Genomic DNA, 26,056 nt, shown 5'->3' with positions numbered 1-26,056 from the left:
GTGGAATTAGTGAGCTCCAGAGTTAACCCTTTACCTGCTGGCCTCCAAAGCTGTCTGTATGCTAGGGTGAAAAGCGGAACATTGCCACTTCAGTGGTGAGACCTAGGACACAGGGCCGCACTGGAGATGTGCTTTGTCTTGGGTGGATGAGAAAGCGCCACAGGGGTTTCAGTGAAAGCCACCTCCCAGGTATAGGGGCGGGGTAGACACCTGCTTTACCTCTCCTGTAAGGTGCTACTACTAAGGCTCAGTGAACTGACACTGATTTGCGTATTTAGGGGTCTGATCCTGTGAGGTACTGAGCATCCTCCATGCCCATCGAAGCCCAGCATGGTTGAGGGGGCTCAGCACCTTGCAGCTTCAGAACCTGCAGCTTCAAGCCCCCGTCCTGTTGCCCAGCAGTACCGTGGGATGTGCCGCTGCACCCACCCTGTGTAAGGCTGGTGCACTGGGTTCCCAGGGAAGTGTTTCCTCAAGGAGGAAGCGGGTGAGACTGGCAGGGGTGAGGGATGTCCTCCATTGAGCACTCGCTCCCTGCTGGTGCTGCAGCACAGAGATAAACAGGAAGCTTGTAACAACTCATTTATCATCACGGTGAGCTGACACGAGGGGCTGGGACCAGCCCAGGGTTCCCACTTGGGTTGGGTAAGACACAGTGCTGAGCATGAGGAAACAAAATGATCCATTGTTCCCCCTGGGGGTGGGGGCCGAGGGGAAGATATTATAGGGGTACCAGAAACAATGGTGATGGGCATGACTGTAAGAATGTAGCTGGATAACTCTGCACTTACATGCCTGGGCCCTTTCTCCCCCATCTGCCTCCACCCTTGCTCATGGATTTCTTAGATATACAAGTACAAAGCATTATTATTAGCAGAATAGCATCTGCATTAAATGACAGGGCTGGTTCTATAAACAACCTGGGATGACAACACGCTGTTAATTAAGTTCTAGAAGAAAGAGCAGCACCATGGCAGCTTTAATAGGATTGTAGCTAAGAGTTTTCCCCTCTCTTCAGTGTTGGGTTGTCCTCCCTTCTTCTGGGTTGCACAGCACCAAAAGCAAGAAAATCTCTCCAACATGGGAATCTTTAGGGGCACAAAGAAACGCCCCTTCCACCTGGTTTGTACGTGTGCATGCATTGTACGTTGACCATCATGAATATATAGGCACAATAGGCCTGTCCTACATAGCCCTTACTCAGGTGAGTCCGAGCTTTGCATCGGTGGGATTTACTTACGTGAGTAAGGGCACGATTGGGGCCAGCTGTCAAATGTGGATGTCTCTATCAGGGCATGCAAAAGGTACTAAAAGAATCAGCACTCAGGAGCATTTTAGCCATATACAAGCCTCAGGGAGCACCCAGTAACAAACCTAAGTTCTCTTATGCAGAGAAATGTCCTAACAAAGACCAGCCATGTTATATGCTGTTGCTAACTCTGTTCTGAGACAGGGGAAGTGCTGGCTTGCTCAGCATTGACAACAATAGTCCAGAAACCGCCTGCTCTGCGTGTGCACAGTCATACCTCAGCTGGGAGTATTTGTACTAAGACGTAACTGACTGCCTTTGTCTGGCCCGTCATGGTAACACACCACACCACTTTGAGCAGGCATCCCTTTGTTTCCTGATGCTGTAGCACTAGCTGGACCCACTACAACTTGTGGTTAAAAATAATGAAAGGCTGAAGCACTATGAGGAAGTTCTCTAGGCTACTACTTGTGCTTTGTGTTACAGTAGTGTCTGGAGGTCTCGGCCGAGAACGGGGCTCTGGTGTGCTAGGCACAGTACAAACACACGAGACCGTCTCTGTCCTGCAAATCTTACATCCTAAATAGAGAAGGCAGACGAAGGGTGGGAGGGGAAATGGGCTGAGAGAGTTCAACTGACTAACCCAAGGTCACCAAGCAGGTCAGTGGCAGAAAGCCCAGATCGGCTGATTCCCATTCTAGTGCCATGCAGCCTCTTTGTAACTAATTTGCTTCCATGATTCCCTTTTGCTGTTCTCCACGACTGCTGATTCTCCTCCTCAGTAGATAGGGACAGAGCGAAGGGAATTCAGAGTAGAATGACAATAATAATTAAGGTGACTGGTGAGGAGCTATTGAGAAAACTAAGGGCCTGGTACTGCATCCACTAAAAGCAAATTGAAGTTTTTCCTGTTGACATCAGTAGGGACAAGAATGGATCCTAAATATGTGCCGCTTGGTCAGATAGGGGCTTGTGTGTGTGCAGTTTTCACACCAGTGTAATGACATGGATAGAAAAACCAATTCAGTTAAAGCCTCCAGATAGACACTGATCCTGGGTTAAAGGTGCTTACACTTGCAGGGTTTGTATTGGTTACTGATATACAAAGGGTTGGACTGGTTTAAGCAACATAGTGAAACCATTGTCAGGCCTGTGTGTAGACAAGGTTAAAGAGAAATGTGGCAAACCATTTCAGAAGTGTGTGTGAGGTGCCATGCTTGGAGTAGAATTTTGGTTGGTACAGAAAGGCCGTCCTAGGAATTACGGGATGAAAGTTAGCGTGGGAAAGTCCAGCTGGCTATCAGAGAAATGCTCCTAACGGGGAGGTCTGTTTGACTTTATAATTGAATTTATAATTTATAAAGTTTATAATTCCCGAGGGAATTGGGGCAGGCCGCAGTGCTGATGTCACTCAAACTCTGATGGGGCAGAGCGCTGAAGAATCTTACTGTAAAGCCAGTCATGCTGGATTGAAACGGTCCAGCAAGCCCATTTTGAGCTCTGGGGTGACTTCCCACACTTCACTGCATTTATTTGTTCACCAAAAAAAATTACAAGATTTTTTTTTTTAAATGTGCATTTTTCCCCTCGCCCATTTAGTGCCGTTGGATGAGAACTGATTTTGTTACTTGCTGAGTGCATTTCCTGTGTGTCTTTATGCAAATCGCCTGTTGCTGTTTTTAGTTGCCCATAAATTAAGCTGCTAGTGGCTAGAGAAACACAGGTCGTGGTGAAGTAGTGCCAAATCACTCCGAAAATGTCCTGAGTTTGTGGGGGCAGACTAGCTTCAAGCTGCTTTGCAATGGTTGTGCTGGGGAGTGGGAGATGTGGCTCCTGATTCTCCATTCATTCTGATCTCCACTCCATCCACTGATAGAAGATTTTAAGTGTACGTCTACACTGCAATAAAAACCCCGTGGTACAGAGTCTCGAGCCCGGGTCAGCTGGCTCGGGCTGCGGGGCTAAAAATAGCAGTGTAGGCGTTCAGGCTTGGGCTGGAGCCCGGACTCAGGGTCTCAAAGTCCAGGCTCCAACCCAAGCCCCAATGTCTACACTGCCAATTTTAGCCCCTCGAACCCAAGCTCCAGGAGCCTGAGTCAGCTGGCCCGTGGCCATGCCATGGATCTTTTATTGCATTGTAATCGTACTCTAAGCCACTGCCCCCATCCCTGTGTTCTCAGCCTGGTGTAAGCGAGAGCATAGAATCATAGAATATCAGGGTTGGAAGGGACCTCAGGAGGTCATCTAGTCCAACCTCCTGCTCAAAGCAGGACCAATCCCCAATCAAATCATCCCAGCCAGGGTTTTGTCAAGCCTGACCTTAAAAACTTCCAAGGAAGGAGATTCTACCACCTCCCTAGGTAACGCATTCCAGTGTTTCACCACCCTCCTAGTGAAAAAGTTTTTCCTAATATCCAACCTAAACCTCCCCCACTGCAACTTCAGACCATTACTCCTTGTCCTGTCCTCTTCTACCACTGAGAATAGTCTAGAACCATCCTCTCTGGAACCACCTCTCAGGTAGTTGAAAGCAGCTATCAAATCCCCCCTCATTCTTCTCTTCTGCAGACTAAACAATCCCAGTTCCCTCAGCCTCTCCTCATAAGTCATGTGTTCCAGACCCCTAATCATTTTTGTTGCCCTTCACTGGACTCTCTCCAATTTATCCACATCCTTCTTGTAGTGTGGGGCCCAAAACTGGACACAGTACTCCAGATGAGGCCTCACCAATGTCGAATAGAGGGGAACGATCACGTCCCTCGATCTGCTCGCTATGCCCCTACTTATACATCCCAAAATGCCATTGGCCTTCTTGGCAACAAGGGCACACTGCTGACTCATATCCAGCTTCTCGTCCACAGTAATCCCTAGGTCCTTTTCCGCAGAACTGCTGCCTAGCCATTCGGTCCCTAGTCTGTAGCTGTGCATTGGGTTCTTCCGTCCTAAGTGCAGGACCCTGCACTTATCCTTATTGAACCTCATCAGGTTTCTTTTGGCCCAATCCTCCAATTTGTCTAGGTCCCTCTGTATCCTATCCCTGCCCTCCAGCGTATCTACCACTCCTCCCAGTTTAGTATCAATCTGAGGGAGCTGCAAGAGGAAGTGGCGTAGAGCAGTTCCACTGGGGTTATTAGCCAAGCAGTCCGTTCTGCTACCGAACAGCTCCTTTATGCTGCTGGAATGGCTTAAAGCGGGCTTTGTGGAACAGTGAATTGGGAGCTTGGTGCATACATTTTTATGTGGCAGGAGGCTACGTGGGAGAGAGGTGTCCAAACTTGGAGCCCAGCGGGAGGCAACCCAATCTTGGGGTGCAAGGGCCCCTTCAGACCAGCTGATCCATTCAATCTCTGGTTAATCAGCTGCTGGCTGCAGTTAGTGTTTGGCTGAAGGTGGCAGATGAATCCCTAATGTAGGGTGAGGAGTTAGCTATTGATGGTCTCCTCTCTAGGTTCAGGACCTCCCTCCCATAAGCAGTGGGACAACACTCAAGTCTTCACTGCAGGAGGGGAGCTGTTAGCTGCCCATCAACCAGAAACACACTAGAAGACACAGGCAGCTCCGAGGCAATGTGGCATGGGAATTAGTCTGCTCTCTTCCTCAGCCAGGGCAGCAGATCTCTAGCTGTGGCCCAAAGAGCAGGCCTCCCCACCTTCTGTAGGTCTGAGCATCACTGTCTCCAAGGTGACCTTTATAGCTGCGACACTTGTGTTTGTCTAACAACCTCTACGTGTAAAGGCAAATCAGTAGCTGCTGGGCCTGATCCTGTCACATTCTAGGTGTCTCCTGAGTGCTCTCAACTCCTGATGATGTCAGCACATCGCACGACCGAGCTTGTGTCCTCAGTGAGCAGAGGATGATGGGAGCATTTTTCTCCTCTGCTCCTTGAGTGTGTGTCTGGCCCTGGGCCTGCCTCTCAGCAGTGACTGATGGAGCACAGTTAGAGGTCGCTGGCCTAGTGGCGCTGTGGGTCTCCCTGCTGCTAATGAGCCGCGCTGGAAGGAAGGGTGCTGCTGCAGTGGCAATGCTGGGTGAAGGGAAGTGAGTCGCACCCTCTTGGCAGAGCAGCTGACACCTCCCAAGGATGCAGAGTCAGCTTTGCATATCAACCGATGGCAAAATCCAGAATGGTTCCTTCTGTCTGTCTGTCCGTCCGTCCTGTGCCTGCTGGTGGACGCGAGCCAGGCTGGAGGTGTCGGTCTGCGGGAGCTGTTCTTTCCCCTTCTTAGCCAGGGGTCAGGCAGCCAGGCCGAGCTCGCTGAACAGGAATGTGTTGTTTTTCTTAAGAGTCACAGAGCTGAACTAGCTGAGCCCCAGCTCCTTTTCCCAAACTTGCTGTAGTTTCACCTGAAAGGGTTGAGCAATGCGGAAGGTATGTCCAGAGCTGCCCGTGTGATTTGTTGGGCTCCTAGTCACGGGAGGGAATCAGGTTGTAAATTGGCTCTCCCTCTGGTACTTTAACCCAGGAGAGTGTCTGTGAGAGAGCAAAGGTTAGACTGGCCCAGGACTTGCAGAGTCTGAAGTGCCCCAATATGCTGCTTGCCCTACTCATGTGTTAAGACCAGGCTTGAATTTTACGGAGCAGGCTGTGGGAACGAGCTGTCAGAGCGGATGCATTTCCCACACAGATGTTCCCTGCGCTGCAGCAGGAGGGAGAGATCATAGGTGGCAAATGGAAAACTGATGCTTCTCCAGAAGATACGAATGATGCAGCTTATTGAATTCAGGGAAACAGTCAGAATTGCTCCCTGTTTCTTGCCAATCAAAACAAATTCACAACTGCAAAAGTACTTGATTCCAAAAGTTCCCCTCACTATCTAAAGTACTGATATAGTCCCTCACAGTCTTTAGTGTAAAAAGAAAAGGAGTACTTGTGGCACCTTAGAGACTAACCAATTTATTTGAGCATAAGCTTTCGTGAGCTACAGATGAAGTGAGCTGTAGCTCGTGAAGCTAATGCTCAAATAAATTGGTTAGTCTCTAAGGTGCCACAAGTACTCCTTTTCTTTTTGTGAATACAGACTAACACCGCTGCTACTCTGAAACCAGTCTTTAGTGTATTTACCTTCACAACACCCCTGTGAGGCAGAGCAGTGCTATCATCCCCACTTTACAGATGGGGGAACTGTGAGGCTCAGAGACGCTAAGTGACTTGTCCATGTTCACGCAGGAATTCTGTGATAGAGCAAGAACTTGAACCCAGGTCTTCCAAGTCCAAGGCCAGAGCCCTAATCACTGGACCATCCTCCTCTCACTCTTCAGTTTCCCCCCACTCAATGCTCCCATTCAACGCTGCGTTCTCCTGACTCTTCGAACCATTGATAATGGAGTCTCTTTACCACAGCATATGGGGGGCAAAAAATTTATGGCCAAAACTCTGGCCAAAAAGATGACTGGTGAATAACCAGCTACTGCAAATGTCTGGGGAGTTTTTTTGTTTGTTTGTTTGTTTTAAATCTGTTCTCAAACAGGAACTGCAGCTAATTAGTGCAAGTCTCTGCTCTCTGCATTGCTCCTGTTGCTGGGGCTGCCCCGCAGTGGCAGGACCGGGTCTTGTTTGCTCTGAATCCTTGGAGTTTGGATTGGGTTCATTCACCCCCAGAAAGTGTAAGGTTTCCCTTTTGTGGGATTAAGCCGCTAAGTAAATTTCTGCTTGCAGCCCTGTTCAGAAATGAATGGGGTCTTTGCCCAGGCCCAGGCATATGCTAAGCAAGGATTATGCTGTTTAAATAGGGAATTCAACCAGTGCCAAAAACTGACAACTTGAAGAAGAAAATTGCATTTTATGTAGGAGGAGGGACTTGGGGCTCTGCCACAGTCGAATGTAACAAATATTAATATCTAATTCCAATACAATGATTATAGCTAACTCTTATATCGTTCTCTTCACCAATAGATGTCTAAGCGCTTTACCCTGGAAGACGTGTATTATTGCCAGGACTGGCTCTAGGCACCAGCAAAGCAAGCACGTGCTTGGGGCGGCACAATGCCAGTGGTGGTGGCATTCCCGCATTCCTTTTTTTTTGTTTTTTTTGGCTTGGGCAGTTGCGCTCTCGGAGCTTGGAGCGGCAAAAAACCTAGAACCGGCCCTGATTATTGTCCTTCCATTTTGGGGCGAACTAAGGGATAGAGAGGTGAAGTGTCTTATCTAAGATCTCAGTGCAGGCGAGTGGCAGCTGATTCATTGATTCATAGATTACAAGACCAAAAGGAACTATTGTGATAATTTAGACTGACCTCCTGCATATCACAAGCTTCCCAGAATTAATTCCTGTTTGAACTAGATCAGATCTTTCAGAAAAACATCCACTCTTGATGTAAAGATTTCCAGTGATGGAGACTCCACCACAAACAACCCTTGGTGGTGACTAGTGGGGAGGGACACACAGGGGGGCATGTGGCCTCACCACTTGATGCCCACACATGACTCCTCCCAGCCCAGGGCCCCCACGCTCTCCCCATCCTGTCTCTTCCCTATCCCACGTTACCTGGTGGGGGAGGGGGGGCTCTCTCCTGCTGCACCACGCTGGGCAGCGTCCCCTCCCAGGCAGCGTGGGAGAGTACAACAGCCGGGCAGCATGGCCGGAAGAGGAGAGGCTCTGGCCCTGCCTTTTCCCTTCCGGCTCTGGCCCTGCCAGCTGCTGGCCCCTTGCCGCCCCCGCACCCCCCCAGCATTTGGGGAGGGTCATGTGACCCTCTGGGCCCCTCCCACCCATCGCCCTTGAATGCTTCCAATGGCTAATTACCCTCACTGTTAAAAATTTGAATTGCACTGGCTAGAATCTGATTTGCGGACCGGAGTCCTTCCCTGTTCAGTGGCTCACACTGCCTTCTATTGACTTTAATGGAGCTTCACTATGCTCTGAATTTGCTCCATTTTCTGCTCCTGATCTGAGAGTTGCAATACAAGCGGCTGGAGTTTCCAAGGTGCAGAACACCTGCAGCACCCATTGAAGCCAGTAGGAGTTATGGGTGATTGGCACTAATTCAAATTGGGCCATTTTATTTACCAAAAATAAAATACAAACAGTTTGGTGTCTGAGCCCTATTGCTGTGCGGTAAACCAGGGATCAATGCGATGTGCACCTATATGGATTGTAAACCACTCTTCAGAGCTCTGTTGTTAAGAGCCACAAGGCAGAACGTCTGGCTGCCTGCACTTTGCACTCTGTACTGTGTCCAAAATAGCGTATCAATTGCCGAGTTAAAACTAGAACCCAGCAATCCTGTCTCCTAGCCTGGTGCCCGTCCAGTGGGCCATATGGCCACCCATTCCAAGATAAGCAGCAGCGGACCCTGGTGCAGCCTTTGGATGGGATTGCCCCAAGGAAAACCTGGGCTCCTGTGGAAAGTGCTACTGGCACTGGTGATTCATGACTATAGATACCACGGAGTCTCCTCTGGGAGCCGGTACTGAACCAGTGCCCCAGCAGAATTTCTGGCACACTGGGCTGCTGCTGGGCCTGATTCTCCACTCCCTTGTACCAAGGGGATATAAAATGCTGCCATTGGTGTGCATGGAGAATTTTGATCTGGTCTAGTTTTACACTCACACGTGTAAGTGGCTGTGCAAAGGAGGGGAGAATCAGGCCCAGTGTTTTGGAGGAGATGCAACACTGACAGCGTGTCCCCTTGTGCATAGTGCAAATCTGTGACGCTTCTCATAAGAACACGGGGGGTTGCCCAGAATTATTCCTAGCCCCAAAGTTTTTAGAGAGAGGCAGGATGATCTTGTGAATTATGACCCTGAACCGGGGTGCAGGAGTCCTGGGTTCAATTCCTGGATCTGGTATAGATGTCCTGTGTGACCTTGGGCAAGTCACTTAATCTCTGTGTTGCTCACTAGCAACTGGGGATAAGAATCCTTCCTGCCACTAACCTGCTGTCGTTTTGGGCAGTAAGCTCTTCGGGATAGGGACTGTCTCTTCCTATCTCCATTTATAGAAACTAGTATAATTGGGCCTCAACCTCAGCAGCCTGTCGGTGGTACTACAGCACAAATGTGAGAGGTGGTCGTGTTGCTGTACAAGCGATTCCTCTGTGCCAGTGATACTCCGACTGAGGCTTCGGAGCCTCAAGTGAGTCTTTAATGGGTCGCTGGAGCCTCTTTGCAGTGCGTGATATTAAAACACAGTGTGACTTAACTATTAACCAATCAGGAGGCTTTTACTATGTTATTAACCAATTGTAGTTGATAAAATAATAATACTTGGTCAGTCATTTTGCGTGAGAATGATATATGTGGGGATATAGGTAATCTAAATATTCCCCTGTCATACTGTTTAAATATGACTAGATAGTACTGTAGTAAATGGAACAATGAATTCACACGACTGTGGCTCTTTTGGGTCTCGTTGATTGCTAATTTGGCTCCTGAACCACTGAGGTCTTGAGTATCACTGCTCTATGCAAACAGTCTACAAATAACTTTGATGAGATGTACTGTTCTAAATGCCCAGCGTGTCTCTTTGGTAGAGTCAGGGGTTGTCTCTTTATAGTCTTTGTGCTCGGGGGCTCATTCTCCCCACCCTTCGATCGTTTCTCTGGGTGGGCTCTTTGTGTTGCCTCTGCAGCTGAAACAGTAAGTCCAATCGGAAGAGCGTGTAAGAGTCCCATGATACGTGAGCCACCAGCCCCACGGTATGTGAGTTACCAGCCATGATGCAGTGTTTATAGATGTGCTACAGCAGTGGCTCTCAAAGGCAGTCCGCTGCTTGTTCGGGGAAAGCCCCTGGCGCGCCGGACTGGTTTGTTTATCTGCCACGTCCGCAGGTTCGGCCGATCACGGCTGCGGGAAGGGCGGCCCGCACGTCCCTTGGCCCGCGCCACTTCCCGCAGTCCCCATTGGCCTGGAGCGGCGAACCGCGGCCAGTGGGAGCCGCGATCAGCCGAACCTGTGGACACGGCACGTAAACAAACCAGCCCGGCACGCCAGGGGCTTTCCCTGAACAAGCGGTGGACCGGCTTTGAGAACCACTGCGCTACAGTGCTTGACTTGTTGAGGGGAGAAACTTTTTCTGCAGTTTTCTGCTGCTCACAAACAAGGCTAACATCACAAATCTGAGTCTGTGTGGAACAGTGAGGACAGTAGTAGTACGCACGGCTCATGCGGCGCCTCATGGTCTCGGACACCATCCGATGGTCCAGGGACATCAACATTGAACACACACCGGCCACCGACAGTACCAGGAGGTGTGAGCCGGTACGACATCATGCATCAACTATGGGAAAGGGACTGAGAGACTTTTTCCATTGGACCATATGAACTGGAACCATAAACTCACTGAACATTAAATCCCACCAAATGAGGGTAAATCCATCCTCATCATCGTATCCATTCATTATACTCCACACCTGAACATAGCCATTATATGGACAACATACCCCCATATGTCAATGTCTGTACTTTGACCCGTTAAACTTTTACCCCCAATCGGGGAGATTGCAGATTACGTATTCCTTATGCCACCCGTTCCTAAACCGCATTTCGCACCCCTTGATAATCTGTACTTTATTCCCTGATAACCAGAAACTTCTATGCTTAAACTCTGTACCATTTTCTTTTTACTTCAACATCATCTTAATAAAATTATTAAATCTGTAAAAAAAGAAAAAAGACTTCAGTTTCAAATATAACAGGCTGGCCAAGCATGTTATGTTCTCCCTCCAGCAGCTCACTCACGCAGAGGATAAGTACTTGCTACTGCTAGCAATTCGTGGAGTTACTCCTTTAGTTCAAGGGATAGAAGTCCATGCTGTTTGGGTAAAGTTTCTGGTTCAGTCCCTGCTCGTGACCCAGAGTAGGGACATTTTACAAGCATCCAGGAAATGGTTGTAATCCTGAGCATGTGTAATTGTTTTAATAATAGTTAAGTGTAGAGTAGCCACCATTTATAAAGTCAACACACATCTGAGAGACCGCACTGATTTCCTGTTCTAAGCACAGATGGAAAGTGCAGCACCTCAGACACAGCTGCGTGCTAACTTTTGGCACATGATGGCTTTTCAGTGGCAACCATTTTATATTGATAGCTCTTGTTCGAAGGCCCCAATCCTGCTCTCTTTAAGACATTGACTTCAGCATGAGCGTGACTGAGCCCTACATCAGCAAGGCCCTGTCACGGTTTAGGTCAGCCTGCTGGCTTGCATGACCCAGTGCTGGCCCTTAACCTAATGAAAACCTGGAGTGACCTTAAAAAATGATGGGCCCAGCTGCTACTGGGCAAGGCCCTGTTTGGCATCTAGCGTAGGATTTTCACTATTAAGGAGCTTAAAACACTAATACTCATTGATAGGGTTTAGAGCTTTATTAAGTCATAAAAAGTGGTGTAATCCAGCTGCAGGGTAAACAGATTGAGGCTGGATTTCCGGCCTCGGTTTCAACGCAGTGACAGCACTTTCTCAGCAATTGTTATTTGTGGCGATCAGTAAAGTGAGGGGCCGGAATCAATCCTGTCCAGCCTGTTTTCCAGCCCGTTTTCAGAGGGATACATGCCAACTTCAGCAACCTTGCCAGAGCTGTTGGCAGCCAGGGGAAGAGAAGAGAAGGCAGCCATCGGGATGAACGGGGTTAACGTTGTAATCGGCAGGGACCTACCACCGGACAAGGGAAATAAGGCGGCTCAAGCCAATTCTTAGGGGAGAAGGAAAGCAGAATGTGAGTTATAGAGCCTGCCGCGGACAACAGAACAGGCACAAAATGCTACTTGAAGTCCAGGGGTTTAGGCACCAGTTGGGTTTGGGTTGCACGGCCTTTGGCTGATTTTCCTGCAGAAGAGTATTTCGTACACGGCTAGGATCCCAGAGGGCTGGTGGCATAGCAGCAGCTCCTTTGGTCTAGTTATCAGAAATCTGTCTAAGGATTTGATCTTCGAGGGAGGACTGCTGATGCTGATAACACGTCTGATCCGTGCGTTCTCCCTACCCGGTTTCAAAGCAGTAGGGGCGCACGGTTTGATCTTTCTTCACCTCTTCAATGCCCTATGATCCTGGTCCTGCAATGTACTGTCTCCTGAGATAGCTTTAAAATACATATATATATATCCCTGAGGATCAAAGAATCTACGCAACAGTATTGGAGCCAAGACAACCAGGTCTCAGAACAAGGGAGCCATTTTAGCTTTAATCTGGGGAAGACAATGGACTTGGAGAATAGAGGAAGGAGTGCCCTTAAATTAATTTGCTGAGCCAACCAGCCTCAGCATGTCTCCATTTCCGTGGTCTGTGTGATCTGCTGCAGAGATGGTGGACAGGTAGGCAGCACCCACGGTGCAGTGACCACTCCCGAAAAGCACTGGGCACCAAAGCCTGGTTCCATTCATCCCAGGATCTGGCCGGTTCAAGGGTAGCATCCGGGCTCGGGCTGCCTAAGTGCACCAGTGCAATGACAGCAGTGGCGCCAGGCATTCCAGCCTGGCCATTTTACATTGTGATAATCTTCAGGAATCCCGCCTTCCTGCTTGCACTGGGGGAAGTGGAGGCTAGGGAGCCCCTTCTAATGCAAATATTTGAGGATGTCGGCTAGGTAATGTTGGGGGTGGGGTGGGATGGAGGCTGCCTTTGGGTTTATTTACTGTAGCAGACTGCTGTGTGGTTGAAATAATCCAAGGGGCGCTCCCAGGGGCTGCCTGGCTTTGTGTTCCATCCCACTAAAAAGTCCCCACTAGCTGCCGTCCCTTTAACTATGAAAAGAGCCTCTGTTTGCACAGCAGGCCCCAAGTCCCTATGACACTAGGCACCCAGAGGCGAAGTGCCAGCCTCACCCCAAGGATGTTAATAACATCCTGCTGCCGGCACAGCTGGGAGGGGACCATAGCTCCTGCTGGCACCCGAGGTTGGGAATGCAGGGGCAGGGCAAGCAAGCACTTTGCCCAAACTGAAGCGGTGATGCTGTGTTAGGAGGTAGCATCACAGCACACAGCCCTCTGGGAGTGGTTTTGAATGTGGAGTCAGGATGGGTGGGTCTGCCCTAATGCCCTGTGTATAATTGTCAGTGCTTTTTAACCCTGGTGGAGCCACAGTGTGATGAAAACCCCCCATCCTGCCCTCGGTGAATATGCAACCATGTAAAATGGGGCTTGCTCCAGTGCAATTTACCCTGGTGAGTCACTGGGGTAAGTTGCAGTGTGTCTTCACTAGAGGTTTGTACCCCTGCAGCTCCATGGATGTCTAGACAGGGCCTGAATCGATCTCTGCTGCTGATGCTTTCTCAGTGAAAATCCCTGCTAAGACACTGCCATTCCTGATAGCCATCTAGTCCAATCTCTAAAGCTGGCAAGCACCCTTCAAGGGAACTGGTCCCTATCACTCCATTGAGGGCATGCACAGTATACACAGTACAGATACGTTCTCACAAGTAGACACAGGCCAAGCCAGCTAATGAATGCATCCGATGAAGTGAGCTGTAGCTCACAAAAGCTTATGCTCAAATAAATTTGTTAGTCTCTAAGGTGCCACAAGTCCTCCTTTTCTTTTTGCGAATACAGACTAACACGGCTGCTACTCTGAAATCTCTCAGAACTGTGGATCCAAATGTCCAGGCCTTTTCGGGTCTGTCTACGCTGCAATTAAGCACCGTGGCTAGCCGATGTAAACAGGCTTGGACTGTGGGGCTGTAAAACTTGCAATGTAGATGTCCGGGCTTGGGATGGAGCCTGAATTCTGCAAGGGGAAAAGGTCCCAGAGCCCAGCCTGAGCCTGGATGTCTACACTGCAGTTTTACAGCCCCGCGAGTCCGAGTCCACTGACCCGGTCAGCCGTGAGTATTTCATTGCAGTGTCTTTGTCTTCGCAAGCCTTAATTCTCCAGGGGCACAGTTGTTTCCAGCAGGCCTACTGAAATTGCCCTGCAATGCAGCAGCCTCCCTGCCACAGGCAGGGCACTTCCCATTCCAAACGGGTGGGGTGAGGGGTAGGGAGAGCATGGGGTGGTGCATCTCATTGCAGGGCATCCTAGGAGGATGGGTGGGCATATATAAGATTCTGGTAAAGAGGGTTATATGCCTTTTCAAAAGTGGCCGTGGGAGGAGGGGTAGAATTCTGTTGACTGTGGGGATGGTGGCAGGGAGCAGAAGGACAGGAAAAGGAGAGTGCTGGGGAGCGAGTCCCCTTTAAGAAGATGTGTTTGCAGGCTGACTGCAGCTAATCAAGGGGGAGCTCACCATCAGCACAGAGCTAGGCAAGTGGAAGGAGTTAGTTGATTAGGGGGAGGAGGAAATCATTGCAAGCTGACTGGAGGAGGAGAAGCAGCACCAGCAATAAAAGCAGCCAGGGTAAGTTGCTGTTTCCTTTCTTTGCTGAGGTTTCTGCTTGCATTGTATGCAGTGTTGAAGGCAGGATGGAAGAGGCTCCTGGTAGCCTGTGCAGTGAGCTGAATTCACAGCAGGCATCTCTGCCTAAAGCACAGGGAGGTATTTTAACAGTATCTTAAAAATTCTGAGGTCTGGAGTGGAATAGCTTGATAGCAAAGTATCTGAAAACCCATGGGAGTCCCCTAGTTAGTGTAATGGATCCAGGCAGATGGAGTCAGGAAACAGCGGCTCTCTGTGTTTTAAGGGTCTTGTACCGTGGGGGCTGCCAATACTACTCCATCTGCAGGGCCTGAGACAAAACCCCCTCAGATCACATGCAAGGTTCAACTGGTAAACGCTCAACACAGGGACCTCTCCCTCCTGGTTGTCCTTCCCTTGTATTTATAATTAATTAGCTCAACAAGACAAGCTGTTGTTTCTTCTCCCTCCTCAGTTGGAGCCCTGCTTACATGCCCAGTATTGTTTGGGATGGAATGAATAGGAGGTTGTATTCCTAGCAGGAAGATGGGAAAGCCTCGGTGCCGGCTAGCACAGGGGCTGCTGTTGGAATGAAGGGGGAAGCAACTGCTACAAGCAACCTAGATGGTAATGTGGGGGGAAGCAAAGGGGGATATGTGCTCTGCTGATATCGGTGTGCCAGAGGTGTTCCATAGCCTCTCCAGGACTAATTTGTTAGTCTCTAAGGCGCCACAAGTACTCCTTTTCTTTTTGTGAATACAGACTAACACGGCTGCTACTCTGAAACCTGTCCGGGACTAACGTACCCCTTGTATAGATGAGTTCCCAGACTGTAACCCTAGCAGCACTCTTAGTAGAAACCACTGTATTCTAGGCCTCCCTGTCTTGTCTTCCTCCCACATCCTGCTGCTTTGACCTCTAATCCACAGGGAGGCTCCCTGGACATAACTCTCCTTATTACAGTCACAGAGGTTTTAAATACCCCGCAACAGCTCTTTGGCTGCCCTTGAATGCCTGTCAACGCTGACGCCTGTGGCTAGTTTTACTCACCCAAGTGGCCTTGTAGAAGTCATTGGGACAGCTCAGGTCCCTCAGATGCATATGTGCAGGATTGGGCTAGGTTGGGCAACCTGCTTTGTCTGTGCCTGTAGCAGCTCTTACTCTGAAGGTAACGGTGCCTGAAGCTGGGCAAAGAGAGATGGGGAGTTTCTTCCAATGACACTCATTTAACAACCTGCTTACTCTTTTTTCAGCTAATTTAACTAGGGTCTACTTCCATTTTTAAAGGGAAAAATGGGACTAAAATTCCACAGTTAAAGCCATAACACAGGCCTGCACCGGTTGGTGTCCTTTCTCTGTCCCTCCTCTGCTGACCTCTTACACCTGGGACAGGACTATGGGCAGAGGGGCTCTTCTCCCTGGGGGGAGGGTGACAAGCTTTGTGTCATTCATTTATTTAAATAATCCCCCAATCATTCCACTCCTGTTTCTCAGTGGGGAGTAAAGTAGCTGGCAGTGCAGAGCTGAATATAGGGTGTCTGGGAGGGATGGCTTTTTTCCCCTGTATCCTGGCCTTTGCAGGGAGTTCATTGATCCCACCGGAGAGGATTTTAGGGTATGACCATGCCCCATCCTAGCTGATGGCCCTGAATGAACTTGTTATACAAGTAGGACTTAATTACACTTCTCAGCTGCACCTGGCTCCAGAACCCGTGTTCAGTGTGCTGAAAGCTGGGTATTCTGGGAAATCAATCCAGGGATGTCCAGGAGAGCTAAGCCATGTGCCATAACTTAGTTTTTTCTCTTGGAAACAGTCTTTGTGAGTGGGAAAGGGGAATAGGCTAAATGACAACACATCTTGTTTTCTCTAGAAATGTTGGCTTCCTGCACTTTTGTCTGTCACTTGAGCTGTACTCTCCTGTGGTTAGAGAAACCAGGGCATGTGGTTTCCTGTCCTCCCTGAGAGGACTGGTGTGTGGGTTAGAAAGATGTTGAGTCCAGCAAAGTGAGACTGAGTCTTGGTAGCTGGTGCACAGCAGGAGGGTAGATGGGCAAGACTTACATGTCCTGTTGGACGGCTCTCCTTCCTTCTCAAAGAGCCTGAGATTACAGCATTTTCCAAAGTGCAGAATACAACCGACTAGCTGGAGACCTCTCAATTGTTCTTCAGAATCTCAGCTCTAATTATTTTAAAACACCAGCTGGAGACTGTCAAGAAAACATTCAGCAAGTGTAACTGAGGCAGAGACCTCTGCCTGAGTTTGCCGAGAGCCTGAAACAGTAGCTTTCCGGTGTGAATGGCCCCATTCATTTCAGTGTGTGCTAACTGAGACCCCAATTGTGATACTTTGATTGCAAACAGAAATGGTACAGGAATCCTAGGTGAGGTTCTCTAGCTTGTGTTAAGCAATAGGTCAGACTGTGGGATCAAAATCGCGCCTTCTGGCCTTTAAAGCAGGAAATTATGAACTCTCAACTATTTCTCTGCTCATCAAAGCATGGAAGAAAGGAAAAGAGGGGTCATATTATGAACTACATCAGGGTTTCCCAAAGCATGGGTAGAGGGAAGGGAGGGCATGTATAAATTAAGATGTGTGGGCCTTTAACGCATAGCAGGATCGCAGGGGACCTGCAAGTGACTTCAGTTTCCTGCAGGGGGACTCACTTTCCAAAGCTTGGGTAATGCTGGGCTGCCGGAGTCCTCCGCAACACCTCTAGTCATGGTATTTCTTGTAGGTGGGTTGAAGGGAATATATAGCAGTTCTAGTTGGATCCCCAGCTTCCTGTCAGAACTAGTGGCTACTCCCAGCCCCTGTCCTACAAAGGCAAGGTTATTTTGTTTCCTCACTTGTGTGTGTGTTTTTTGGTTTGTTTTTTAGTCTTTCCCTTCAGGCTCTCTTTTTTTTCTGTATGTTTGTTTCCTGTTTTTTTTCTTCTATTTTGCTCAGTCTTTTAAGTCCGTCTCTTGTGCAAGGGCAAAGCTCCTCCTTGCCATGGGCCCTACTGATACGCTTTTTATCCCAGGACAACCCTGCCTGAGTCACGGGATTGAGCACAGGAGCCATGGGACACTGCAGAGGGCAGCTGGCGCCCCACAGTGTAGAGTTCCCTAGCTGTAGAAGGCTGTATGTCTGTAGCTAGCTGGAACGGTGAACAGCAGCTGTTGGGATTAGTATGAGTTCCTCTCCTGGGAAGTGCCCACATGGGATGGTGTAGTGCTGAAAGGGTTAAACTCTCTTACTGTCACAGAGCCTCCCTCTGGGGAGAAGCAACAGGAGGAGAGTGGGAATTGGGAAGCAAATTGTAAAAATTCTGCTTCTCTTGCAAATGAATGAGTGAGAGATAAGCCTCAAATGGCACTTCCTGGTGAGGGAATGGGCAGTGTGGATCAGGAGGGTTGGAGCCATTTAACCTAAACTTCTACCCAACTCAGTAACTGAATGTCTACACTGCAATTAAACACCCACGGCTGGCCCTGACTCTGGCTCGGGCCATGTGACTGCAAAATTGCGGTGTAGATGTTTGGGCTCGGGCTGGAGCCTGGGCTCTGGGACCCTCCCTCCTCATGGGGTCCCAGGCCTTGGGCTCCAGCCTGAGCTTGAATGTCAACACCACAAGCCCAAGTCAGCTGACCCAGGCCAGCCATGGGTGTTTAATTGCAGTGTAGCCATATCCTAAAGCAGTGGCTCTCAACCTTTTCAGGCTACCGTACCCCTTTCAGGAGTCTGATTTGTCTTGTGTACCCCCAAGTTTCACCCCACTTAAAAATGACTTGCTTACAAAATCAGACACAAAAATACAAAAGTGTCACAGCCACTCTATTACTGATAAATTGCTTGTTTTCTCATTTTTACCATATAATTATAAAATAAATCAATTGGAATATAAATATTATACTTACATTTCAGTGTATAGTATATACAGCAATATAAACAAGTCACTGTATGAAATTTTAGTTTGTACTGTCTTCGCTAGTACTTTTTATGAAGCGTGTTGTAAAACTAGATCAATATCTAAATGGGTTGCTGTATCCCCTGGAATACCTCTGTGTACCCACAGGGGTACGCTTACCCCTGGTTGAGAACCACTGTTCTAAAGGATCGGGGGGGCTCCCATTGTGTCTTTAAGCAGGATGTCATGTAGCTCGAGTTCAGTTCCCGTGCACTTTCGAAGTGCCACGTGCTGGATTGGCAGGTTGAACAACTCGCTCCATAGCAGCATCTGCATCACCAATGTGCCTCCCCATCTCGGAATGAGAGAAGAGGGCTGTCTGCACGTTCGCTTTTGGCCTGCTTTTTCTGCAGATGCTACCAACATGGGCACCTCTTTGGGATGGGAGGCCCCCCCCGCCCCTCACTAGGATCTGGACAGAAACCATCACCTTGACCAATGTACGTAAGGCAGCTGTCTGGTCATCTCCCCGATAGACCCAGGAGGCAGAGATGAGATCCTTCTCCCGTTTCTGGCTTATGGCTGTTGTGGTGGGGATAAGAACCTCCAAAACTTGAAGCAAGGGTAACCGATGCCAACTCGGGCAGATGCCCTTGCAGAGAGTCTGAAACGGTAGCTTTGAGGCATGAACTGCCCCCGTTCACTCAGCTGCCCAGTCCTCTTTCACCTCTGCATCAGATGGTCTAAAACTAAAGCACTGGAGCGTATTTCTTACCTACCTTTTGACTTCATTGTATTGCTTTTGGCTTGAGAGGTTCTGCAGACAAGACTCAGAGTGCTCCTAATTCAGGAGCAGCCATCTTCGTGGCCATCCCTCTTGAAGGAAGACTGTCCAATGGGGTCATGCTGTAGCATCCCTGGCACCAGGAGCAGGCCCCGTGGCATTCGTTTCTCATGGGCTGTCTGTATTTTAGTGGGCAATTGTGGGGAGGAAAGGGAAGAAATGCTGTGGAGGGGGCAAGGGCTATGAAATAATTTCCTCGCTGGGTTAAAAGTAGTCTGTGATGACCATAGAGTTCTCCTAATCCGCATAAATTCACGCCACAGTACCTCTGGACATAAATGCTGGTTGACTTTTTTCAAAGGAGCTTAAGAAAACACAGGGCCCAAATCCCAGGGGAAGTCAATGGGAGTTAGGAACCTCCCTCCTTTGAGAGCTCCTGGCCTCTCTGCTCAGGAAATGCCTGGGCTGGAGCACCAAGCTTAGCCTAGGACTGAGCTGCAGGACGAAGGTCGGGGACCCAGCACCTGTGTGTGTTGTGCTTGGTCCATGCTGCCAAGTTTGCCTCTAGCCAGTCGAGTGCTCTGTATGCACGTTCGGGTTCTGAAACACATCCCCATTGCACCCACCAGCCACGGTTGTCATGGGATTTTGGCGCCCAGCGGTTCAGAGGTTAGTTGGCATTGGTCTGGACTGCTCTAGTAGCTGTTCGTGGATACCTGACCCTGCGAAGCTGTTGCTTTTCATCCCCTCAGCTGACTGATACTGTTGGTTCAGCACTGTGCATCCCACATGCATGATATGACAAGCCCACTCGACAGACCTGGAAGTCTGTGTGTTTCCCTGTCACACCCATGCCTGAAACCCCAAATACAGGGAAAGATACATTTGTAACAGCTGGTAGCAACTCCCCCTTCCCCTTGAGGGGTCTGGAGCATCTTTCCTTCGCTGGAGTGCCTGTAGTTGAGAGGAATTACCAGGAGGTAACCAGGTGCTAAGTGCAAACAGAAGATTGAAGGCCAGCAATAGAAGGAATCTGTGGGGAGAGAAATGAACTCTATGGAGGGGAAATCCTGCCTGTGCAGATCTCCAAGAAGAAGAGGGGAGAATCAAGTTGTCTTTCTGCGGCAGTTTTATACCCTCTTCAAGGTGTACAAGCCTCTGTGCTAATCCGAGTGAAGACTCTGACCCAGTCTAGAGACCAGCACTCAGTACTAGGGGAAGGGACAGCAGCCTGGGGCAGGAGTGATTAACTGGGCTGCACAGATGCTGCAGAACAAGGCTCGAGGCCCACGAATGTCCCAGTGGAAGCTGCTGTTGCTCCTTTAGAGGTGCATGATGGTGCTTCAGGCAGTTTAGCAGCAGTGCTCCTCCTGGGTCTTCTGAAAGGGAGAGTTTGTTATGGGCTCACTCTTCTGCCTCTAGCCCCAGTAACCCTGGCAGTGGGGGCATTTTGTAGCCAGAGACGTGCATAGCATATGAAGGGTTAAACCATGGCAATACACAGGGATGATGCCGAATCATGTTGCATGGTTGGATGCTGCATTCTGATATAGCTGTCGTGTAGGACTTGAAACCAGTTTCTCTGGTGGGGCTTTAAGCAACATCCCTCAGTTTGGCTTCAGTCTTTAAGGGTACATCTACAGTGCAATTAGACACCAAATGCTGGCCCATGCCAGCTGATTCGGGATTGTGAGGCTCGGGTTAAGGGGCTGTTTCATTGCGGTGTTGATGTTAAAGCTTGGGCTGGAGCCCAGGCTTCTAGGACCCTGTGAAGTGGGAGGGTCCCAGAGCTCAGGCATCTACACTGCAATTAAATAGCCCCTTAGCCTGATCCCCGGTCAGAGGGCACAGGACAGCTGTGGGTTTTTAATTGCAGTGTAGACATACCCTAACTCTACCATTCCTGATGAACACTTTCCTTGCACGGAGTGCCTCTCAGACTTGTCATAAATAGAGGCAGCATGATCTAGAGGGTGGAGCAGGGAGTTTCCATCTAAAAGCCATTTAACCTCTGTGTTTCCATTTTCCTGTCTTCAGAATGGAGATAATTGTGTTTATCCCCCTTTTTGTAAGGCTCTGAAGAAAGTCACCTGCAAAGTGGCGGGAAGCCTGCAAACCATCATGGGGGCCACTGTATTATCAAGGCAGCAAGGAGCCCTCAAGGAAATCAAGGCTGTTACAGAGAAGCTCAATTAATTCTTTGCATAGGCCTTCACTGCAGAAGATTGAGGGATATTTCCATACCTGAGCCATTGTTTTCAGGTGACAAATCTGAGGAACTGTCCGAGACTGAGGCATCAATAGAGGAGGTTTTGGAACAAGTGGATAAATTAACCAGTACGAGGACCAGATGGTTTTCATCCAAGAGTTCTGAAGGAACTCCAGTATGAAACTGCTGAACTACTAACCGTGTAGGGTGACCAGATAGCAAGTGTGAAAAATCGGAACAGGGGTGAGAGGTAATAGGCACCTATATAAGAAAAAGCACCGAATATCGGGACTGTCCCTATAAAATCAGGACATCTGGTAATCCTATAACCGTCGTATGTGACCTATCACTGAAATCAACCTCTGTACCAAATGACTGGAGGGTAGCTAATGTAATGCCAATGTTTAATAAAGGTTCAAGAGGCGATCCTGGCAATTACAGGGTGGTGCCTATCTTCAGTACCAGGCAAATTGGTGAAAACTCTAGTAAATTATCAGACACCTAGGTGAACACAGTATGTTGGGGAAGAGTCCACACTGCTTTTTGTAAAGGGAAACCGTGCCGCACCAATCTATTAGAATTCTTTTGGGGGGGGGCGGGGGGGGTTCAACAAGCAACCAGGCAAGGGTGGTCCAGTAGATATAGTGAACTTGGACTTTCAGAAAGCCCTTGACAAGGTCCCATACCAAAGGCTCTTAAGTAAAATAAGCAGTCATGGGGTAAGAGGGAAGGTCCTCTCATGTATCAGTACCTGCTTAAAAGTTAGGAATAAATGATTAGTTTTCACAATGGTAAATAGATGGGTTCTCTGAGAATCTGTACTCGAATTTATGCTGTTCAACGTATTTATAAATGATCAGGGAAAAAGCGGTGAACAGTGAAGTGACGAAGTTTGCAGATGATACAAAACTGCTCAAGATAGTTGAGTCCAAAGCTGACTGGCAAGAGTTACAAAGGAATCTCGCAAAACTGGGGAGTGGGCAAGAAAATGGCAGATGAAATTCGATGTTGATAAATGCAAAGTAATGTACTTTGGCAAACATAATCCCAACTATACATGCAAAAAAATGGGGTCTAAATTAGATGTTGCCACTCAAGAAAGAGATCTTGGGGTCATTATGGAAAGTTTCTTGAAACTATCTGCTCAATGTGCAGCCGCAGTCAAAAAAGCTAACAAAATGTTGGTAATCATTAGGAAAGGGATAGATAATAAGAGATAAAATATCATAGTGTCACTATATAAAGCCGTGGTATGCTCATACTGTGAATAGTGCATGCAGTTCTGGTCACCCCATCTCCAAAAAGATGTATTGGAATTGGAAAAAGTACAGAGAAGGGCAACAAAATGATAAGGGGTAGGGAACAGCTGCCATCTGAGAAGAGATTAAAAAGACCGGGGCTGTTTATCTTAGAAGAGAGAAGACTAAGCGGGAATATGACAGGGAAAGTAAGGAAGTGTTATTTACTCCTTCATATAACACAGGAACCAAGAGTCACTCGATGAAATTAATAGGCAGCAGGTTTAAAACAAACAGAAGGAAGTACTTCTTCACCCAACGCACAGTCAACCTGAATAACTCATTGCTAGGAGATGTTGTGAAGGCCAAAAGCATAAGTGGGTTAAGAAAAGAATTACCCAAGTTTATGAAGGATAGGTCCATCAACAGCTAGTAGCTAAGAGGATCGGGGCTGCAACCCCATACTCTGGGTGTCCCTAAACCTCAGACTGCCAGAAGCTGGGACTGGACAACAGGGATTGATAACTCGATAATTGCCCTGTTCTGTTCATTTCCTCTGAGGCATCTGGCATTGGCCACTGTTGGAAGATGGGATCATTGGTCTGAGGGATCATTGGTCTGATCCAGTGTGGCTGTTCTTACATTCTTATGATTGCTCTAAAACCTAGGGTACTAGAAGCACTCTGAATCTAATGGGAATCCAGTCAATATGCACAGTCTACAATTGCTCTCTTCCTGGCCTCCCAAACACTTTAGGTTATCTCTTGAGCTGTGAATGGTGCATTGCCTGTCCATTTTTTTCTAGGCCCTCATTTCTCCTCAACTACTTGCTGGCTTCCAGGGGTTCCAATGTCTTTGAATGAATGCACTCTGCTAACTAACTGTAGCTGCCTGTGCGTGGACCTGCTCTTAGCATCTCAGCCCCACATGGGTAGCAGATGCGCTCTCTGTGCCTGAGGTGAGCTTTTCATGTTGATACACAGATGCTGAGTTTGGCTTGAGTCCGAAGTGTGTGTGTGTGTGTGAACTGCTATCAGCCATCCCAGGGTCTCTGACAAACTGAACTCCCGCACAGCTGTACTGGATCTTGTTGCTGCGTGTAGCATAGCACTTGGTTTATTTTGTTCTTGCTAGTGCAGTGACATTCTGATGATCCCCTATCCATGTATCTCTGGAGAGCGCAAACGGCAAGCAAAGTAACATGCTATTTCGTCAGATAGGTGTCACCACAAAACAGATGGGAGGGTTGCACCTGGTTATCCTCAACTAGAGGAAACAAGGCATCTGTAATGAGCTGGATACTGTGTATCACTAGCCTTTCCAGAATGCTGTTGGAACTGCTTGGCTGTGTGTCAAAGGCCCTAGACTGAGATTTTCCTATAGCGCAAAGGGGTAGGGGCTTTTGGGGCACAGAGGCATCTGAGATCTGTCTTAGCTGTTGCTATGAGTTCTCTAGGTGGGCAGCATAGTGACAACCATGAATTTCTTAAGCAACCACAGATCTGTATCAGTATTATGTAGTACATGCCCGCTTCTAGCACTCAGAGCTTCTGGTTAGTGGTGTTGATATGAGTATCATGGAAAGTTCTGCAGCTCTGGCACTATTACCGTGATCAAGAAGATACGTTTTAAATACTAACAGGAAATCCTGGCAGCATGTATGTACAGCCAACCACTGCATCTGTTCAGATTTAGTTCTGAGACTGTTTTATACATGTTTGGCGAGAACACTCCCCCAGCCATAATGGAAAAGTCTGCCTGGAGAAAAGCAGGAGAGCCTATTGTTCCAAGAGCTGCTGCAGCCAAATTACTCATGCTTCGGGATGTCAGAGGAATCCTGGATACAAATTGGCTGATGAGAATAAGGCCAGGACACAACCAACCATGCCAGAGTGGGATGCTCGAGTGCACCTATTGACACTGACTTTTTGTTTAATTGCTGATTATTAAAGGAACCCTGTCAATTTAGAGTCACACATCTTAAAAATTGTTCACCTATGTTTGCTACAAGTAACATTTATGGCTACTTGCAACACTGAGAGGTCAAATGAAAAAAATATTCTCAATTCCTTTGTTACAAAATCTCTCCTGTGCATTTGAGAGCATTGCATGCAGAGTTGGTGTCACGGCTTTGCCCTGTAGGGTCAGTAACCTTCCCCTAGTCAGGTTGAGCTTTCAGACCACAGCTGGAGGAGAGAGAAACATTTAAAATAAATTCTTTCTGATTACATTTTCTTTTAGCCTGGACCAAGCAGTTGTGGAACTAGCTGCTACCTAACTGCATTGCCATATACTAGCTGGCAGCAAGTCATTACGATTTGCACCAACAGGATGTCTGCATTTCCTCTGATGTCGTAGGGCTTTTATCTGGTCTTCTGGGGCTGCTGAAACATGAGAACCTTGGCGGAGTCAAGTGTGGACTTGTGTGAGTTGGGTTGGAACATCCCAGCTCGGCGTCTCTAGTCCATTCCCTTGCACCATATGGGGGTTTGCCTTTCTGTTTGCCAAGCACAGACCTATGTAGCAATGCATGTTGCATTCTCTCATAGGACTGCAAGCATTGTTAGAAGTTGTGTGGGTTGGAGAACATGGAACAGATGCTGTAGGTGCATTTCCTTTGCTGCAAATGGAGAATAACTCTCTTCTCCAGATATTTTATTTCCCGGTTCTGACTCTTAGAGTACAAACAATGCGGCATCTTTAGCTGAGCACAGAAAGCACGCTCCAATTTCTTTGCTGCCAGCTTTCCGCTCCAGTGCTGCCTTGTTGCACCTGAATCCTCCCGCACGTACATGAGCAATCCCCACAAACCACCCCAGAATCGTACAGGTTTAGGGTTCAGTCCTACTGATCTCTCTTACCTAAGCTATGACTAGAAGGGTGCTTTGTGTTACTGTTTCTGTTACTGCAACAGTTAAACCCTTACATAACCCAGTATTTCTCCTAGCGGTTACATTCTTTCCAAGTGGATTTGTTTTTTCAAGTGGTATGTAGGATTTTTTTCCACTCTTGGCCTTGCCATTTTGAAAATGGCACTAATTCAGGATCCATGGAAAGACCTCTGGCTTGCTGGGTCTATAATTTTGCAAGGAGCAGTGTTGGGGCCAGCAGCCCATTATCAGCATGACTTTTTGTGGCTTTGGTACAAAGCTATGCTTTGAAGGAACATGCCGCTACTGTGCATATAAAAATTGGTGTGTTCCCTACTGGATCTGTGTGTAACTCTGTTCTGGAGAGCCCGGGATTGTGTGTGTGGTTGGTTGTTTGTTTTTAAAGTTCGAAGTGGTCTAAATGCATTTGTGCTGTCAATTTGTATTCTGCAATGTAGGATTGAGTATGTGCAATAGTATGTGTGCTACTTGGGTGAAGTGAATGCTTCCTAGTGCCAGATCCATGTGAGTCCTGACTGACTGTCTGGCTT

General features: G+C 48.3%; 1 protein-coding gene across 9 annotated transcripts in view; it reads left to right on the top strand.

Moving 5' to 3' along the window:
- Positions 1 to 26,056, top strand: part of SEPTIN9 (septin 9) — a 258,753-nt gene that overhangs the window by 196,003 nt on the left and 36,694 nt on the right. The window contains exon 1 of one of the 9 annotated variants that reach the window (XM_007072517.4): positions 14,394 to 14,516. The exons of 6 other annotated variants lie outside the window; for them this stretch is intronic. Coding sequence is in view for 1 of the 3 variants with exons in the window: in XM_043527817.1 (XP_043383752.1) it covers positions 14,582 to 14,654 (73 nt within the window). In the remaining 2 variants the exon portion in view is untranslated. 2 more of the 9 variants (XM_043527817.1, XM_043527818.1) reach the window with 2 other exon arrangements.

Source organism: Chelonia mydas, chromosome 14, assembly GCF_015237465.2.
Source record: "Chelonia mydas isolate rCheMyd1 chromosome 14, rCheMyd1.pri.v2, whole genome shotgun sequence".
In the NCBI taxonomy this organism is placed as follows: domain Eukaryota; kingdom Metazoa; phylum Chordata; order Testudines; family Cheloniidae; genus Chelonia; species Chelonia mydas.
Note: the sequence above shows the minus strand (reverse complement) of the source record. Positions and strands in the feature narration are given on the sequence as shown.